Raw genomic sequence first — 19708 nt, forward strand, 5'->3', positions numbered from 1 at the left:
TGTTAGCACACACACACACACACACACACACACACACACACACACACACACACACACACACACACACACACACACACACAACACACACACACACACACACACACACACACACACACACACACACACACACACACACACACACACACAGCCTGCTCAAAGTAGCTAAAAACAAGCCCATAGGCAACTTCCAATTTAGTGGATGTAACAACAATGTATTGCAGTGGTCTGCAGCATTTTCCAACTTTCTGTTTTCATATTTAGCCTACCAAAAATGTTGCAATGAATAAATTATATCACACTACCACCCTTTCTCTCCCGGAATCGAATCAAATGAGAGTAATAAAAGCATTGATTTAAATATACACTAGAGATGACAGATAGGGGGCGTTGTTTCGAAGTCACCGTGCCTCCATGTTGGCACTCCCCCACCGTTATAAAACATATTTTGGAAGCTAGAGAAATGCATTTATGAATGTCTACATTTGATATTGCCACGTTTATTCTATTACAGACACCTTAATGCATACTTTTCAATTATATTATGTGAGCTAAATATTCAAATAAAACAAGAAAAAATGTAGATTACTAATGTTACTGTCCCCACTACAGCAACACAATACTTAAATACATGCATGCAATTTTGTCCTTTAAATATTTAATTGAAATACTGTAGAATTGGCCGACCGGTGGCTACCAAACCTTTCAATGGCCAATACATAGCATCATCAAGCCAGGGTTTACAACATTGAATTAAGTCAAAGATTATGGATATACTGACAAGATACTTGTCTCTCCACCCTTGTAATTGTCCACAAAGCGGCACAGCTGGCTGTCTAGCTCCCGCCAATCATTTCTTTGTATTGGTGGAAACGTCAAATTATTTTTTACTTTGGTGGATTCATCTAATAATTGTTTTACTTTTTTGAATATTCGATGAGGGTTGTTGACGTCAAAACCGTCTGTATTCAATGGATAGATGCATAGCCTCATTACATTATAATGCATAGCCATCTCAAGACAACTCCGATATAAAGTTTTTTYCCCCTCAAAGTTAAGGAATGTCACGTGTTCTACGGGGATGTCAGGTGTTGTTGTAATTTGAAATGTTATAATAAATTAAAAAAARATATATATATGTAAAAGAATCGTAACAACCTAAGCGTACGGGACTTCTATTCAAACAAATAAACCTCACGTAAGGAAATAAGCCATGCAATTTCTTGGGGACCAAATTCGACACTTATTGACCTCCATAGAAAATAGACTTGCTTGGTGGGCGATAAAACGCCACCTGCAGGAGGGAGACACATATTTCGTCGAGTTGGACCTCTCTCTTTACCTCTTCCTCTCTGATAGAACCAGGGTTGACTGCGCCGTGAACGCGCACGGACCAGTGTGGCTCGCGGAGGAGCGGTGAGTGTGCGGTGCTGCTGCAACTTGGCAGTTAACGTTTGCTATTTATCCGGAGGTGTTTACTCTAAACAAGTAAGTTGTTAGCTATTTACCTTCTGAAGACATTCAGCTTCGACAATTGCGTGTGACGAAAAGGACAATTTGATATGWTTTCTTACATTTTTAGGTTATTATGCGACTTTGTTCTGACAATTTCTTGCGTGAGCTTGCACCACTTTCTATCTGGTGTGGGTGAACTGTTTTGATTCATAGCTAACAGGTTAGCTAGTGTTAGCCACATTAGCATGGCTAGCACAGATGGCCTTTTAGGCACTTCCTGTTGCCCAGTATGTGTGCTGTGACATAGTTATGTTGTGACATTTCTGGTTTTACAGTCCCGTTTATGATAGTTTAACGGTGTTAAATAATAGTAATTTTTGGCCAAATACATAATTTGGACGTTAACCTCGCTCGCTAGCTAAGTTAGCTTACCATTTTGTCATATTTTTCTCTACTATGAACTACCTGCCAGCTTTGAGAGGCTCGCTAGCTAATTAACGTTATTTTCCTTCCTTTGTAATTGGTAGAGTACGTTACCGTTTTTCGTAACTACCATTGTAATCGAGTTAACTTAACTAGGTAGCTCTATTTTAGATCCGTTGAGTAAACTCAGCTACTATAACTAGTTAACTATTAACTACAAATAATACATTTCGTATGTTGTAACAGTAGTTAGCTTGTGCAGCTAACGTTAGTTGCATAGTTTATGTAAACACTGTTTGTGGGGATTGTAGAGGTGGAGAAAGAGCAGAACCTGACTAGCACAGAACCATTGATTGATTGATTAACTTAACTAGCTAGCTAACCAGTAACTTGCTTTTCAACTACTTCACCTCAGTTGGACCTTATTATCCATTCACGTGACACTGAGGCTTGCAGTTACCATATCACTGATTCGAGGTCTGATAGTATCGGCTCATAAGTCGGGGGGAAATTGATCCTGGACAATTAGGGATGGTGTGAAATGAACAAACTGGACACCGAATGTTGACAGCTTGTATGCTAAAAAGTTTGGATTGTGGCCGCAACCATCTATAATTAGTTTTAATAGAATTCACTTGCAGGATCCATTTCTACACATTGATGGTATCTGGCTCGATTGTCTAAATGCACTATAACCTGCAAAAAAAGTCTGTAGTTTAGGAATGTAATTGTAAGTTGACATTTATAAGAACACAATGTACATCACATCAATGGAGTTGAACAGATGCGACTGTGGGCGGACTGAACCTCCGACTATATTGAGTCGCTGTCAGTTGATACTTGTAAAAATGTAAGTTCTTAAACCCAGGCTGTGTACCTATGTTTGTCCTCTAGCTGCGTGTCTTTGTTTGTTTGCTGAAATCCATATTTTTAAATAAAACTTTAGTCAAATAAAACCAACGACTGTTTCCTCGTATCGACTGACAGCGACTTGATGTAGTCGGAGGTACGCTCATCCCACAGTACTAGCAACCCAAATCCATAGAGATTTACATATCCTGGAGTTGAGAAACGCAGCTWACCTCAGCACTGACTCGGGTAGTGCAAACAACCTTATTTCACAAGCTGGTTTAGTTTTACAATGACCTCTTACCAGAAGAACAGATACGGTAGTGGAGTTGTTTACTATAGTGAAGTGACGCGCAGCTACTGAACTGTGGCTTCGCACTAACACCTTGATCACACCGATAGTAATTGCGCAAAATTGTACGCAGCATCATCTGGATATGTGTGCAACAAAAGTATAACATTCACTTTCTGTTACCATTTTTGTCAAGACGTCTACCCATACAGTTTTATGCATACGTTAGATAAAGCCAACTTGCATGCACCACACAGAACGCTCTGCAACGCAATGCTGMAAAGCAAACACAGCGTTCAATTGGAAATGAATGTACTTCTGGTGTACCAAAATGCAATGACACTGTCTGTGTGATCGAGGCGTAATGGATCCACACTGATTCAGAGCGGTTGGGTTTAATGCGGAAGACACGTTTCGGGTTGAACGCATTCAGTTGTGAAATGGACTCGGTCTCCCCTTTCTCTAATAAAGCACCTGATGTTTGCATTTGGGGCTGGGTGGCATATTTGACTTTTTACTAGTATTAATGCACAGGCTGGTTTGGGTTTTACATTACCTGCTAGGTTTCTACACCAGTATTTCAATATTTGTTAAATGTGATACGCCACTCCTCTGCATGTAASGTCCGTGAAAAAATACATATGTTTACTCTGTTTTGCTATTTGAGTCGTCACTCTCCCCCTTCCTCTTGCGTTCCGCTTCCCTCACCCGCTGTCACTCAAGGAGAGCAGTTGTTGATTGATCAGTCACAAGCGTTTGCCGTTCACTCTGTTTACATGGTCAGATGCAAATATATGTTTGACAACCTTGTTGCGATGAGTGCAGGAAATGGATGAAAATGATGAATACATTTTAGTGGAAATTGGATTGAACAGTATAAAACAATCAGAATGGAGAAAGACTCATTGAAATCACTTAGAATGTATGTTGCCACCCTGAGGTCATGCACTACTTATAAAGCAAATTTGAACGGTTTTATTCAAAAACATCAAATACTGTGAAAAATGTTGTGATATATATTGCYCAGCCCTATTTGCATTTTAAGTCCACATTTGCAGTGTGTGTGTCTGTGTGTGTGTGACATACACATTGAGAGAGACATACAGACATACAACTCAAGGTTTTGTCTTGAATAACCTAACTTGGGTAAAGGAATACTGTATGGAGTCATGAGCAGACAGACTGAACATTGTTGTGCAAACCAGCTGAACAGACTAGTTAGTTGGGGCGTCTCAACATGATGTAACCTCGCCTACAACTTAAGCAAAATATGGCACGCTAGTATTATGCTGTTTATGAGCGGTGCAATGGTCTAAGGCACTGCATCTCAGTGCTAGAGGTGTCACTACAGACCCTGGTTTGATACCGGGCTGTATCACAACTGGCCATTATCTGGCGGTGCACAAATGGCCCAGTGTCATCCAGGTTAGGGTAGGCCGGCATTTATTGTTAAATAATTATTTGTTCTTAACTAACTTGCCTAGTTAAATTTWCAAATGAGTACATGGGCTTCTAGCCTAGTAGAAGTAGTGTTCGGTATTCATTGGAAGAACAATATTTTCAGAATTGCTTAGAGAAGAAAGCTAAATGCAGGGCACATGTTTTTTTTACCCTTTGTCTTTCATTCTGTGGTTTCTCACCAAAGTGTGCTAGATTAGAGCGGTGTTTCCCAACTCAAGTCCTCCAGAACCCCCAACGGTACATGTTGTGGCCTCGGACAAGCACACCTGATTCTATTAGTTAACTAATCATTGAGTTGACTCAGGTGAGTTTGTCCGACCCCAACATGTACTGGAGGACCGGAGTTAGAAACACTGGACTAGAGGATGCACACTTAGTCAAATCCTGTGTCAAGCCAAGCATCGGTGACGGGCCTGTGTGTACCCTACCACACTGAGACTTATTTCCCAGAGGCAGGAAATTTGCTGTAACCTAGCAGCTAGCCTATGATGTCATAGCCCCTGGCTGTAGACAGCCGTTCGCCCATCAACTGGAAGGAGATGCAAGGCAAGGAAATGTGAAGTTGTTACCCCACCTAATATGATTCAGACTTGCCTTGAATGACCTCAACGGGTCAGCTCAGTCGTTTTCGATGGACGCTTCAATGTGTGCAGGTTTTACTATTGTGTTTGGCTAGACTATATTTTATTGTAGTATTAAGTACAGGGTGGACTTTTATTTTTCCCTGATGAATAGCCTAGTTTGTTGTGCGTGTAATTGTCCCAGGGTGTGATAACTGGTTAAAGGGTCGGGTGCAGAGCGTTTGTCTTATWTGGGTAGTACAAGTTGCCAGTTTCTCCTGTAAGGTAGCTTATGCACACGCCCAGTTAGGTCAGTTAAATTGCATCAGTATTGTTGTATGTTGTAAGGTCTGTTGACGTGCTCATTGCCGTCACCACACCCTAGCTTAAATATAGCCCACGCTGTAGTGAGAAATTCTAGATTTGTTGTGCAATATTTAGCCCATGGCAGGGATCCCAAATTACATTCAGCTGTGGGCCGAAATATATTGATCAATGTTTCTTCTGTGATCGAATCAACATATCAGCTTCTTTTCAATGCAACAAACTGTCAATGACCCAAGTGAATGCGCGTTTCAGATCAGTTCAGAGCTGCGCATGTGTGAATTTGTTGATATTCTTTGCTAGTTATAAGTCCAGTTATAGATAAGCATAGGGCAGCAATGGGGATTTACTGCTTCCTACAAGAGCACAAAACGTGTAAGCAATATTTTCAAATTGTCTTTGAAAAACCAGTCAGGTAAAAAGTCTGTCTTAATTAAAGGGACAGTGTTGTATTTTGAGACGGGCTTGAATATGTAAATAGGTCAATAGGCAGAGGGGTAGCCTACTAAACTCAGCAAAAAAAGAAACGTCCCTTTTTTAGGACCTTGTCTTTCAAAGATAATTTGTAAAAAATCCAAATAACTTCACAGATCTTCATTGTAAAGGGTTTAAACACTGCTTTCCATTCTTGTTCAATGAACCATAAACAATTAATGAACATGCACCTGTGGAACGGTCGTTAAGACACTAAYAACTTACAGACGGTAGGCAATTAAGTTCACAGTTATGAAAACTTAGGACACTAAAGAGGCCTTTATACTGTCTCTGAAAAACACCAAAAGAAAGATGCCCAGGGTCCCTGCTCATCTGCGTGAACGTGCCTTGGGAATGCTGCAAGGAACATGAGGACTGCGGATGTGGCCAATAAATTGCAATGTTCGTACCGTGAGACGCCTAAGACAGCTCTACAGGGAGACAGGATGGACAGCTGATCGTCCTCGCAGTGGCAGACCACGTGTAACAACACCTAAACAGGATTGGTACATCCGAACATCACACCTGCGGGACAGGTACAGGATGGCAACCACAACTGCCCGAGTTACACCAGGAACGCACAATCCCTCCATCAGTGCTCAGACTGTCCGCAATAGGCTGAGAGAGGCTGGACTGAGGGCTTGTAGGTCTATTGTACGGCAGGTCCTCACCAGACATCACCGGCAACAACGTCACCTACGGGCACAAACCCACCATTGCTGGATCAGACAGGACTGGCAAAAAGTACTCTTCACTGACGAGTCACGGTTTTGTCTCACCAGGGGTGATGGTCGGATTCGCGTTTATCGTCGAAGGAATGAGCGTTACACCGAGGCCTGTACTCTGGAGCGGGATCAATTTGGAGGTGGTGGGTCCGTCATGGTCTGGGGCGGTGTGTCACAGCATCATCGGACTGAGCTTGTTGTCATTGCAGGCAATCTCAACGCTGTGCGTTACAGGGAAGACATCCTCCTCCCTCATGTGGTACCCTTCCTACAGGCTCATCCTGACATGACCCTCCAGCATGACAATGCCAGCAGCCATACTGCTCGTTCTGTGCGTGATTTCCTGCAAGACAGGAATGTCAGTGTTCTGCCATGACCAGCGACGAGCCCGGATCTCAATCCCATTGAGCACATCTGGGACCTGTTGGATCTGAGGGTGAGGGCTAGGGCCTTTCCCCCCAGAAATGTCCGGGAACTTGCAGGTGCCTTGKTAGAAGAGTGGGGTAACATCTCACAGCAAGAACGGGTAAATCTGGTGCAGTCCATGAGGAGGAGATGCACTGCAGTACTTAATGCAGCTGGTTGCCACACCAGATTGTTACTTTTGATTTTGACCCCCCCCTTTGTTCAGAGACACATYATTCCATTTCTGTTAGTCACATGTCTGTGGAACTTGTTCAGTTTGGCTCAGTTGTTGAATCTTATGTTCATACAAATATTTACACATGTTAAGTTTGCTGAAAATATACGCAGTTGAGAGTGAGGACGTTTCTTTTTTTGCTGAGTTTGTCTAATTATTTGTATGGTAATAATACATTTTATTTAGTAAAGTGGTTTCTTGCAATTTACAGTCACCTATTTGTCTGTAACTACCCTGCATGTTGTTACTACCCTGCATGTTACTACCCTGCATGTCCAGTCCACTCATTATCTCAGCCAATCATAGCTAGTGGGAAGGTTGCTGTTTTTTTCTGTGGCTAAACCTTGTAATTTAACAATTTTATTTGTATTTACAGATGGCAGACAAGTTTGTTAAGGCACATGAAAGTTCACATGTTCCAGAAGGAATTTCTGCCMAAAAATGCATTTTGATATAAAACACAGAATACTATCAAATAGCTCATGTGAAGTAGTGACCCGCGACATACGCCTAGTTTCCTTAAACGGGTCACGTATCGGCTATTGTAGACTATATCATAGCTTTTGATTTCTATTTCCACATGAAAATGTTATGGGATTTGCTCCATTGGTTTTGTTGGTAGRCCTACATTATGCTCAAATAGCTACAATAGCCTGCTGGCTACTGTCAAACTGTAAGGGTACAGCCTCAGTCTTCACTGTAAGTTGCGCCTGAAGTTGCACAAAATGTTCACAATGTTAAAGTTTCCGCACCAAAKGCTCAAATTTTGCTCAGTGCACCAAAAATTAGAGGGGACATAGTTATAAATAATTTGTACACTGCAAATTGATTGTCAAATACTATCCATTTGGAATTCTTGCAAACTGATTTAAAAAAAATCCTTGATTACTTTGGGATACGATCACGTATGCCTCTCTATTTATGTGTGGCAATACTCGGAAACAGATTTCCTAAGTTTAAATCACTTGAGCTGATTTCCTGAAGATTTTAGTCTTAAGTCGTTCAATTAAAAAAAWWWWWWTTTTTTTTTTTAAACTTGGTGGGCCAAATACAATCAACCCTGGGATGAATTTGGCCCTCGGTCTGCCTATTTGGGAAACCTGGCCTAGACCTGTAGCATACCAGTAGGCTACATTTTACCCTCTAGATAACTTATCACTACTGTGCAGTGATGATTGTGTTGGTAAATATGTGTGAAAAAGTTGAGTTAGTTCAGATAACCGCACACGGACGAACAAGAGGAAGAACAGGAAATGTTTAACTAGGCCTATCTGGGAGTGCACGTTCTGAAGACACATTTTCTATTCATATACTGTCCATGTCTATACACCCCATCATATAATCTTTTTTTATTGTTGTATTAATTTTGTATTGTTAGGTATTACTGCACTTTTGGTGCTAGAGCATGTTGCTGCACCTGCGATAACATCTGCAAAGTATTTGTACGTGACCAATACAATGATTTGATTTGAAGATGTATGATCTGTAACTGGAGAGCTGATGAAGACTTTTAATTTGCTCAAAGAGCTTAGAATCAAAGCTAGGTCAGAGCTGTGATTAGGATGATGTAACAAAGAGCCCCAGCCCGAAGATCACTCACTCGTATGGCCGCCACTCGGATGTTTTAAAGAACACGTTGAAACAAATCACAATAAAATGACTGCGTGATGTTGGTCAAAGAGATTTGTGGAGAAGTTTGCGGTAGCCAACTTAACACAACCCCTTAACATGAGTCTTACATTTTACATGGGGTATAATGATGGAGTTGAAACTTGTGAAACTGTCATTCAATGGAGGATGGAGAAACTGTATTCTTTMGTTTTTGTTTTGAGACGCACAAATCTTGAGGCTTTCTGGGTCATCAGTGGTGCATATCTTGTCTGAGTTTTTTGTCCAACTGTGGGAGAAAATAATGAATTGTCCTCAGACTACCAGACAGTTTACTACAGCAGGAAAATAATCCTGCCGCAACAGGAAATGTGAATTATAATTTATGGGCATTTTTGTAGTTTATACTTTTTTTGTTTTTGTAAGGAGAATCATGATTTGAATTTGATCATCCATCTGGTAGCGTCATACCCAGGAAGACTCGAGGTGCTTCAACAAAGTACTGAGTAAAGGGTCCGAATACTTGTAAATGAGACGTTTCACTTTAAAAAAATGTGTGAAAATAGATTGAGACAAAAATAAATTCATAMATTTTAGAATAAGGCTATAACAAAATGTGGAAAAAGTCAAGCGGTCTGAATACTTAATGAAATCACTGTACATGGCCCACACAGGGCTTTCACACCACCACACACATCACTGTGTGTTTGTTTGAGTCTATTTTATTAAGTTTCTAGATAGGTGATATAGGTAGTATTCCAAGTGCATTAGATTCATGAAGTTCAGTATTCCATTTGAATAATGTGAATTTTAATAATTTTTCTATTGAGAATGAGTTCTAAAATGTGACTCACCACCTGCATTCAGTCTTATGTAGCAACATTTGAAATTGTGTTTTTTACATTGGATACAAGTAGAGACTCAGAGCTACAAAATGGTATATCATTCACTGCATTTTTGAGGAACAATGGGAAAGTAATTCTGCTTTGCAAGTTGATAAACTTGTAAACTCACTTTTGAGAAAAGGGCCTTTTGAATGTTTTGGTACCTACTGAAGAGCTCTCCTTTGTCTACACCCATTCAGCATTGTTCACACTCTTAAGCCAGCCCCACCCATCTCTTTATGGTTTCACATGTGAGTTCATGTGCTAAACAGTGAGTAGTGTAGTAAAGATTAAGACTAGAAGTGGTAGTAGCATACAATAAGGAAACATTCCAGGTAAACAAAGTGTCCAGATAAAAATTATTCTATAAGTATTAGATCACACTTACCCAGACACGCTAGTCTAAATTGATGGGTCATGTGAAAGAAATGCTATAACCACCAGCCACATGCAGTGGTGGAAAATTGTCATACTTGAGTAAATGTAAAGATACCTTAATAGAAAATGACTAAAGTAAGTCACCCAGTAAAATACTACTTGAGTAAAAGTCTAAATGTATTTGGTTTAAAATATACTTAAGTATCAAAAGTATAAATAATTTCAAATTCCTCACATTTTCCGATCTTGTTCAATATATGTGATTCTGTACAATGACATTTTCACGAGTTAACTTGAACCATCCAATAGGCACATCCTGTACTGATTCATTGCCCTAAGGGATTGTAACAGATGAGGAATGATTTTCACTTAAGTTTGTGTTGGCAATGCCATTTTATTTTGAAACTTAACCTGTCTGGGAATGGGGTTCCGCTAGCGCCAACAGCCAATGAAATTGCAGGGCGCCAAATTCAATCAACAGAAATCTCATAATTCAAATTTCTCAAACATACAAGTATTAGACACCATTTTAAAGAAACTTCTCGTTAATCCAACCACAGTGTCCAATTTTCAAAAAGGCTTTTCGGCGAAAGCACAACATCATTATGTTGGGTCAGCAACTAGTCACAGAAAGCATACAGCCATTTTCCAACCAAAGAGAGCAGTCACAAAAAGCAGAAATAGAGAGAAAATTAATCACTAACCTTTGATATTCTTCATCAGATGACACTCCCGGGAAAACATGTTACACAATACATGTATGTTTTGTTCGATCAAGTTCATATTTATATCGAAAAATCTGTTTACATTGGTGCGTTATGTTCAGTAATTCCAAAACATCCGGTGATTTTTGCAGAGAGCCACATCAATTTACAGAAATACTCATAATAAACTTTGATAAAAGATACAAGTATTATGCACAGAATTATAGATATACTTCTCCCTAATACAACCGCTTTGTCAGATTTCAAAAAAGCTTTACGGAGAAAGCAAACCATGCAATAATCTGAGTACGGCGCTCAGAGACCAAAACAAGCCAAACRTATACCCTCCATGTTGCGGAGTCAACACAAGTCAGAAATAGCATTATTAATATTCACTTACCTTTGATCCTCATCAGAATGCACTCCCAGGAATCCCAGTTCCACAATAAATGTTTGATTTGTTCAATAACATCCATAGTCTATGTCCAAATACCTCGTTTTTGTTCGCACGTTTAGCCCAGTAATTCAAATGCTCAATGCGCGATCGCTTAGTTAAGACAAAGTAAAAAAAGTCATATTACAGTTCGTAGAAACATGTCAAACGAATTATAGAATCAATCTTTAGGATGTTTTTATCACAAATCTTCAATAATGTTCCAGCTGGAGAATTCCTTTGTCTTCAGAAATGCAATGGAACTCAAGCTAACTCTCACGTGAACGCGCGTGGTCAGCTCATGGCACTCTGCCAGACCACTGACTCAATCCCGTCCTTTACAGTAGAAGCATCAAACAAGGTTTTAAGGACTRTTGACATCTAGTGGAAGCATTAGGAAGTGCAATTTGACCCCATAGACACTGTATATTCGATAGGCAAAGAGTTGAAAAACAACAAACCTCAGATTTCCCACTTCCTGTTTGGATTTTTCTCAGGTTTTCGCCTGCCATATGAGTTCTGTTMTACTCACAGACATCATTCAAACAGTTTTAGAAACTTCAGAGTGTTTTCTGTCCAAATCTACTAATAMTATGCATATATTAGCAACTGGGACTGAGTAGCAGGCAGTTTACTCTGGGCATGCTTTTCATCCAAATGTGAAAATGCTGCCCCCTATCCCAAACAGGTTTTAAGTATATTTAAAACCAAATACTTTGACTTACTCTAGTAGTATTTTACTGGGTGACTCTTACTTTCCATTTTCTATTAATGTGTCTTTACTCAAGCATGACAATTTGGTACTTTTACACCTTTGCTGGGAACATGCATAATTTTCCTCCTCTGCAGATTGTAATGTACATAATTGAATGAGTGTGATGGGAGCACATGACTGTCTGTTGCCTCAGTGGGAAACTGKCTGTGTGCTGTAGTTTTTCACCAATAGGAGTCAGTGACTCTCACTACATGTAGGTYCACCTACTCCACATGTTAGTCAATGTGTTAGCGTAGGTGGATACTGGCTAGCAAACTTGTGTTAGCACTAAAGCAACCAAGTAGCTCCTCTACCAGGCTACTAGCAACTCCTGACGGTCGCTGTGTCTGCTGAAATTCAAGGTACATTTATCTTCGGAAGAAGGTCTTTGTGTTTGCCCAGTTATGAGAACAGCTCTGCTATTCATTCTAACCATCTTAAGGTCATTACTACAGCGTGAGACCAAGGCTTGTAGTCTTGATAAGCTTTAGGCTATATTTGAATTTTACATTTTGTTCAACATTTCCCTACATAGGCCTTTCCCCTGCCTGGTTTTTGGAATGACTTTAAAGCAAGTTATTACAGACTTGAAATGGCTTTTTACTCAATCAGTGAGTGCACTCAGTGTCTTATTCGGATCAAAGCAATGACTCTTGTGCAGTCACTACTGACACTCAGCCGAAACCTCGGACACCCAAGACACGTTTGATTTGATCTTGTCAAGATTTGAGACTAAGGGGAAAAACAACTCACAGGCTATTTTTAGATGACATCTTTCACAATAGCAGAAAATAATGCACTTTTCAAACAGGAATCATACGAAAGGGTCTGAAATTAGCATATGATCCTCTAAATCTTCCAAATACAATGAAGAGCAGATGCCTGTTTTGTTCAACTGATTGGTTTACTTCAATGAGTTAATGAGCTGTTCAGCAAACGCTGGGCCTAAGCGTAATTTGACTTTGAATCGATGATCTCCATTTCAGATGACATAGGGCTTTGAGGCTCAGTGTAATATCAGGCTTGGCTATGCTGTCAGCTTATGCTCTCCACTCCAGTTTCAAATAAGGCCTTTCTGTTCAGGTAACTGGCAAATGTAGCCACAGACATGAGATGACTTTGCAAATAGAAAAAACACATTACAAATGGACAGTCCCTACCTACTCCATATCCCACTGTAGAGGATGTAAGCTAAGCCTATGCTTCTATATTATCATGACAATCCCAAATGTAGTGAAATGTGTTGTCCAATCCAGGATTCCAGCAGCAGGGGGCTGAGCAGAAGGCTGTGCTGTGTGGCAGAGGACGGGGGCAGAGCGCGCTGGCCCCTGGGGCTCCTGGCTAACGATGGACAACACCTCTCTTGGCAAAGTGAGCGGCTCCACCGAATCAGTGGCCACTGTCACCAGCGAGGAGTTTGTGCTGGTGCAGCCGTCTACCGGAGGATCCCCCTCAGGCTCAGAGGGCAAGCCCAGACTCAAGGTAGATGCTAACAATGCTGAACAAYTATGCCAATATTGACCCCTAACCCCTTGGCTCTCCTGTAGATCAGAAAGGATTGGATAGCAATATGATGGAGATTCCACTAGCCTATGAGGAGCTTTTACCATGTTGCTAATACCTATCCACACCACTCCTCCTGTCTAGTGCCTAGGGGGCATGTAGCAGCTAGCGGTCGATTTGTCATATGTCAACTGTTAAATACACACACACATCTCTATTGGTTATTCCTATACAATTACTCTAGTATAAAGCCACAGTTTGAGCCTCTTCTGAAAGCCAGTCCAACACACAGGGTTTCACCTCTCAATCCCTTCCTTTCCTCAGATGTCCTGCAATGGGAAGGAACAGTTGGAGAGGGCCATGGAGGAGCTGTTGGATGACCACGTAGTGATGGAGGACCGGAGTGGAGGAGCAGGAGAGGAGGGAACCGAGACGTTTCGCGACACATTGAACTCCACAGCCCCCGGCTCACAGACACAACCCCAAGGCCTGGCGCTGTACTCCACACCTGCCGGTACTACTCTACACCTCTCATCTGTACAATCCCTTAGGGCAATGAATCAGTTCAGGATGTGCCTATTGGATGGTTAACTCATGAAAATGTCATTGTATAGAATCCCATACATTTTCATATCTATTTTGTTCTCTCTGAAAATGCAAGGCTTTTGCTGGCTGTTCCAGTGACCTCAATGTAGAAGTACATTATAGCATATATACAGTGGGGCAAAAAAGTATTTAGTCAGCCACCAATTGTGCAAGTTCTCCCACTTAAAAAGATGAGAGAGGCCTGTAATTTTCATCATAGGTACACTTCAACTATGACAGACAAAATGAGATTTTTTTTCTCTCCAGAAAATCACATTGTAGGATTTTTAATGAATTTATTTGCAAATTATGGTGGAAAATAAGTATTTGGTCACCTACAAACATTCAAGATTTCTGGCTCTCACAGACCTGTAACTTCTTCTTTAAGAGGCTCCTCTGTCYTCCACTCGTTACCTGTATTAATGGCACCTGTTTGAACTTGTTATCAGTATAAAAGACACCTGTCCACAACACTCAACAGGTCACACTCCAAAACTCCACTATGGCTAAGACCAAAGAGCTGTCAAAGGACACCAGAAACAAAATTGTAGACCTGCACCAGGCTGGGAAGACTGAATCTGCAATAGGTAGCAGCTTGGTTTGAAGAAATCAACTGTGGGAGCAATTATTAGGAAATGGAAGACATACAAGACCACTGATAATCTCCCTCGATCTGGGCTCTTCGCAAGATCTCACCCCGTGGGGTCAAAATGATCACAAGAACGGTGAGCAAAAATCCCAGAACCACACGGGGGACCTAGTGAATGACCTGCAGAGAGCTGGGACCAAAGTAACAAAGCCTACCATCAGTAACACACTACGCCGCCAGGGACTCAAATCCTGCAGTGCCAGACGTGTCCCCCTGCTTAAGCCAGTACATGTCCAGGCCCCTGAAGTTTGCTAGAAAGCATTTGGATGATCCAGAAGAAGATTGGGAGAATGTCATATGGTCAGATGAAACCAAAATAGAACTTTTTGGTAAAAACTCGTCGTGTTTGGAGGACAAAGAATGCTGAGTTGTATCCAAAGAACACCATACCTACTGTGAAGCATGTGGGTGGAAGCATCATGCTTTGGGGCTGTTTTCTGCAAAGGGACCAGGACGACTGATCCGTGTAAAGGAAGAAAATGAATGGGGCCATGTATCGTGAGATTTGAGTGAAAACCTCCTTCCATCAGCAAGGGCATTGAAGATGAAACGTGGCTGGGTCTTTCAGCATGACAATGATCCCAAACACACCGCCCGGGCAACGAAGGAGTGGCTTCGTAAGAAGCATTTCAAGGTCCTGGAGTTGTCTAGCCAGTCTCCAGATCTCAACCCCATAGAAAATCTTTGGAGGGAGTTGAAAGTCCGTGTTGCCCAGCAACAGCCCCAAAACATCACTGCTCTAGAGGAGATCTGCATGAGGAATGGGCCAAAATACCAGCAACAGTGTGTGAAACCTTGTAAAGACTTACAGAAAACGTTTGACCTCTGTCATTGCCAACAAAGGGTATATAACAAAGTATTGAGAAACTTTTGTTAATGACCAAATACTTATTTTCCACCAAATTTGCAAATAAATTCATTAAAAATCCTACAATGTGATTTTCTGGATTTTTTTTCTTCTCATTTTGTCTGTCATAGTTGAAGTGTACCTATGATAAATTACAGGCCTCATCTTTTTAAGTGGGAGAACTTGCACAATTGGTGGCTAACTAAATACTTTTTTGCCCCACTGTACACGATTGAAGAATAGTTTCACATGCTTTATGTGCAGTAGATTAAATCAGTAGAAAAATAATGTAAACATATCATTGTTACTAAGTAGTTGTATTAGAGTGTACTGTATTGATCATGTAGACAAGGAACGGTCAACGTATGCTGACTGGTACTGTATTGTACATGGCTGTCTGACCCAAACAGGGCATAAGGTTACGTTTTTGGACCACCAGCTGCTGTGGCAGGTAGATTAAAAAATAAAAAATCTACCAGCCACTCAGATGTTTTACCAAGTCAAAAAAAGAAAATGCCTCTAAAATTAAACCAAGGAAACACAAAAGGGGTGAGCATGCTTTGTAATGATCCATACAGTTACCCTGACTTCATTGACTTTCATTGATCAAGTTGACAACAAATGATCTTCAGTCCAACCTGGTTCTAAGTAGTGTGTATGTGTGACACAAACAGTTTTGGCCATGACTGTGCTGTCCTTAGTTTCACTTCCTGTTGCTGAGCGCAAGTACAGGTTTGACATGACCCTGGCTTCCTCTCTCCACAAGTTGCTGGGGACTAATTTAGGCAGGCTAGTACATGTTAAAACTAGCATTGTGGGTTGTCTTCTTTACTACATTAGCATCAAACTTTGCCTCAAATTACTTTTATAATCGTCAAAGGCTAAATCACATTAGCTTCAAATAACTGTTTGTGGTTTTGTAAATATTATCCCATTTTCAGTTCAGGTACCATTTTACTGATGATTACCGATGTTTAGACAACCCATTTATTCCACAGAGCTGCCCTAACATTCTGAACAATAAGTGACCTTTGACCTATTGTCTGTCTGTCCCCCTCAGAGCTGTCAGTGTGTCCTGCAGCAGGCAGCCCACTGGTCCAGGAGGAGGACAGTGTTCAGTTCAGTAAGCTGTCCTACCTGGGCTGTACATGGGTGAAGGCCCCACGCAGTGAGCCCGAGGCCCAGAGAGCCATGACCACACTGCGGGCAGAGAGTGCCATCCCCATCTCCGTCACGCTCCATGTGCCCAATGTACCCGGAGGCTGCGTCAGGTCAGTCCCCATACTGTCACCCTCATGTGCCTAATGTACCCGGGGGCTGCGTCAGGTCAGTCCCCATACCCGTCACCCTCATGTGCCTAATGTACCCGGGGGCTGCGTCAGGTCAGTCCCCATACTGTCACCCTCATGTGCCTAATGTACCCGGGGGCTGCGTCAGGTCATTCATGTAGAGACTATAGTATGTGTGAGTATGTGGTCACTATAAGTAGTGGCATATCTGTCTGTGTGTCAGGTCAGTCATCCACACCACTATACTGCACCAATGCACAGCTGTGTGTTATCTATGTGTGCATTTCATGTCTGGGGAATTTCTCCTGTATTTACATAGACCTAAACTAAAGGCTTCAATATAATTGCTACATGTACTTGATTCTGTGTGAATGACTATGCAACAAGTAGGCTAAACTCTTACACATCTGAAATGGGCCTCATTTATATTGCATCGAAACAAAGGTTGAACGATTGAATACACACTTTATTGGCAGTGTCATTTGTAAGCACCTACACTCTGGTTTGAGTAGTTTGACAAATGTATAGAAACAAATCCATAACAATCCTCTAGCCAACCGTGGGAATTAGGGAATGAGCAAGATAACCGCACGAAATAAGAAAATAAACTTTAATGTGTAAAATCATAGATATTTCTCTGCACCTAACCAGAAAAAAGGAAATTATATAAAGAACCAAGGTGTCTTGAAATACCTTTGTCATTGCATTTGCGGGAAATAATATGACACATTACAACAGAGGAAATTAACGGAGCATGTCGTTGGACTCAATAGAAAAATATGTAAATGTAATGTAAATGTAAAAATATGACAATAAAACAATTAACATAAGTTTGTAAGGTGAGTGGGCCTACTTAAGGAACCCCTATCCCCTTCAATAATAGTTGCAATTGCTTATCTCCTGATCTCCCCTTTCCTCTCTCCTTCCTCAGGATTGTGGACCAGGCGTCAGGCACGGAGATCGCCTCCTTCCCCATTTACAAGGTGCTGTTCTGCGCCCGGGGTCGGGAGGGCTCCATCGAGAGTGACTGCTTCTCCTTCACTGAGAGCTACCGCAGCTCAGAGGACTTCCAGGTCCACGTCTTCTCTTGCCATATCAAGGAAGCTGTGAGTCACTGTTCTATTGTACTGGCTTCTATTCTTTTTAGGGAATGCATATTTTGGTCCAATTTGCTGCAGACTATCCAACCATTAACTGTTTTTTTCCAAACAGTAAAATGTTGTGACCAAATGAAAATACTATGCATGCATACAAGGAACGAACATTTTTCATTAAGAGCTGACTGAAAACATGCAACAATGGCAAGCAAATCGTCTTAGTCAAAAGGCTATACAACTGCTGTAATAAAGCAGCTAATTAAACATAATTTTCAAACATTTGTCAAAGTGTAATTGGTGGGAAAACATTGTTCTAAACAGCACACCTAATAATGTTGCACAATGACTGGGCTTATAAAAGCACGTATTTCACTCCAGTACCAGCTTTTTGAGGAGCTGCTCTCACACTGACAGGTGCTAGGCTTTTTCACTCCTCAAACTAGGCTCTGTATGCTGTCTGCATGTGATAAATAAGATGCAGGACAACTGGCGAAAATACACACTTGACAATTTAGTTTGACTTAATTATGGAAATGAACCTATAGACCCATAAGCTTGTTTGGTCAAATGTATTTTTGGTGTTTAACTGATTTTTAAATATTTTCTATTCTACTGTTATTGGTACCTGTGTGTAATGAAGAGTAAGTGTATATAGACTCCATGTGCACTTGTCTTCACTATACTGGAAGAAACCAGGAGAGGGCGCCCTAACACGCTAAAATACACATTACCATTCTAACTTCCGCATTTAACCCAACCCCTCTGAATCAGAGAGGTGTGGGGGGCTGCCTTAATCGACATCCACGTCTTCGGGGTAACAGTGGGTTGACTGCCTTGCTCAGGGGCAGAATGACAGATTTTTTTTTTTACCTTGTCAGTTCGGGGATTCGATCCAGCAACCTTTCGGGTTACTGGCCCAAAGCTATCTGCCACCCTATAAAGTAGTTTTACATTTAATTAAATTCAAACTTTGTCCCCACAGGAAAATCCATTCATCATAATTTTATATTTTCCCTCTTCCGCATTCCACTCCAGGTGAGTCGGATCCTGTACAGTTTTTCCACAGCGTTCCGGCGCTCCTCCAAGCCAAACCCTGACGAGAGGGACTCGGCCCTGCCCCTCTCCCCGGACAGTGACCTCTTCACTTTCACCGTCTCGCTGGAGGTCAAAGAGGACGACAGCAAGGGCAATTACAGGTCAGCATGTAGCCACTGCGAGCGCACACACACACACACACACAAATGCATGCTATGGGGTTAAATCAGTCCCATACCAACACACACAGTTTAACAGACCTTTAAGCCAACAACTGCCTATCCATCTGGCTGTCTTCCTCTCCCCCATCCGCCTCTCATCAGCCCGGTTCCCAAGGACCGAGAGAAGTTCTTCTTCAAGCTGCGACAGGGCTTTCAGAAGAAGGTGGTGGTTATGGTCCAGCAGATGAGCAACAAAGAGCTGGGCATTGAGAGGTGAGGGTCTGCTGCATACTTTATTCTTCTGTAAGGCCTTGTGAGCTGCATACACTGGTCAGAACCATTGTCCAATACTGTTTATACTGTAGTATGGTGGTGTTAAAGGCACAAGAATAGACGAGCAACCCATCTGGGTCATTCAGGTAAATACAAGAGGGATAGCTTGACATAACAAAATACAGTAGACTCTAAATATTTTTTTGCATCCAGAGTACTTCTCGTGCAGTGGTCGCCCGCATGTCTATCGTGATCGACTGGTCAATATTCAAGGCATTCCTAGTCGATTTAAAGGCTTACGCTCGCTG

At 41.5% G+C, this 19708-nt stretch overlaps 1 protein-coding gene across 1 annotated transcript in view; it reads left to right on the forward strand.

Annotated features, from left to right (window-relative positions):
• Positions 1 to 1332: 1332 nt before the first annotated feature.
• LOC111952600 (rab GTPase-activating protein 1-like) overlaps positions 1333 to 19708 on the forward strand; it is a 159056-nt gene continuing 140680 nt past the window's right edge. The window contains 7 exon segments of the mRNA XM_070435100.1: positions 1333 to 1485; positions 13218 to 13443; positions 13789 to 13978; positions 16606 to 16816; positions 17766 to 17940; positions 18967 to 19127; positions 19290 to 19400. Coding sequence (XP_070291201.1) covers positions 13309 to 13443; positions 13789 to 13978; positions 16606 to 16816; positions 17766 to 17940; positions 18967 to 19127; positions 19290 to 19400 — 983 coding nt within the window. The 5' untranslated portion in view covers positions 1333 to 1485; positions 13218 to 13308.

Source organism: Salvelinus sp. IW2-2015, linkage group LG26 (assembly GCF_002910315.2).
Source record: "Salvelinus sp. IW2-2015 linkage group LG26, ASM291031v2, whole genome shotgun sequence".
Classification (NCBI taxonomy): domain Eukaryota; kingdom Metazoa; phylum Chordata; class Actinopteri; order Salmoniformes; family Salmonidae; genus Salvelinus; species Salvelinus sp. IW2-2015.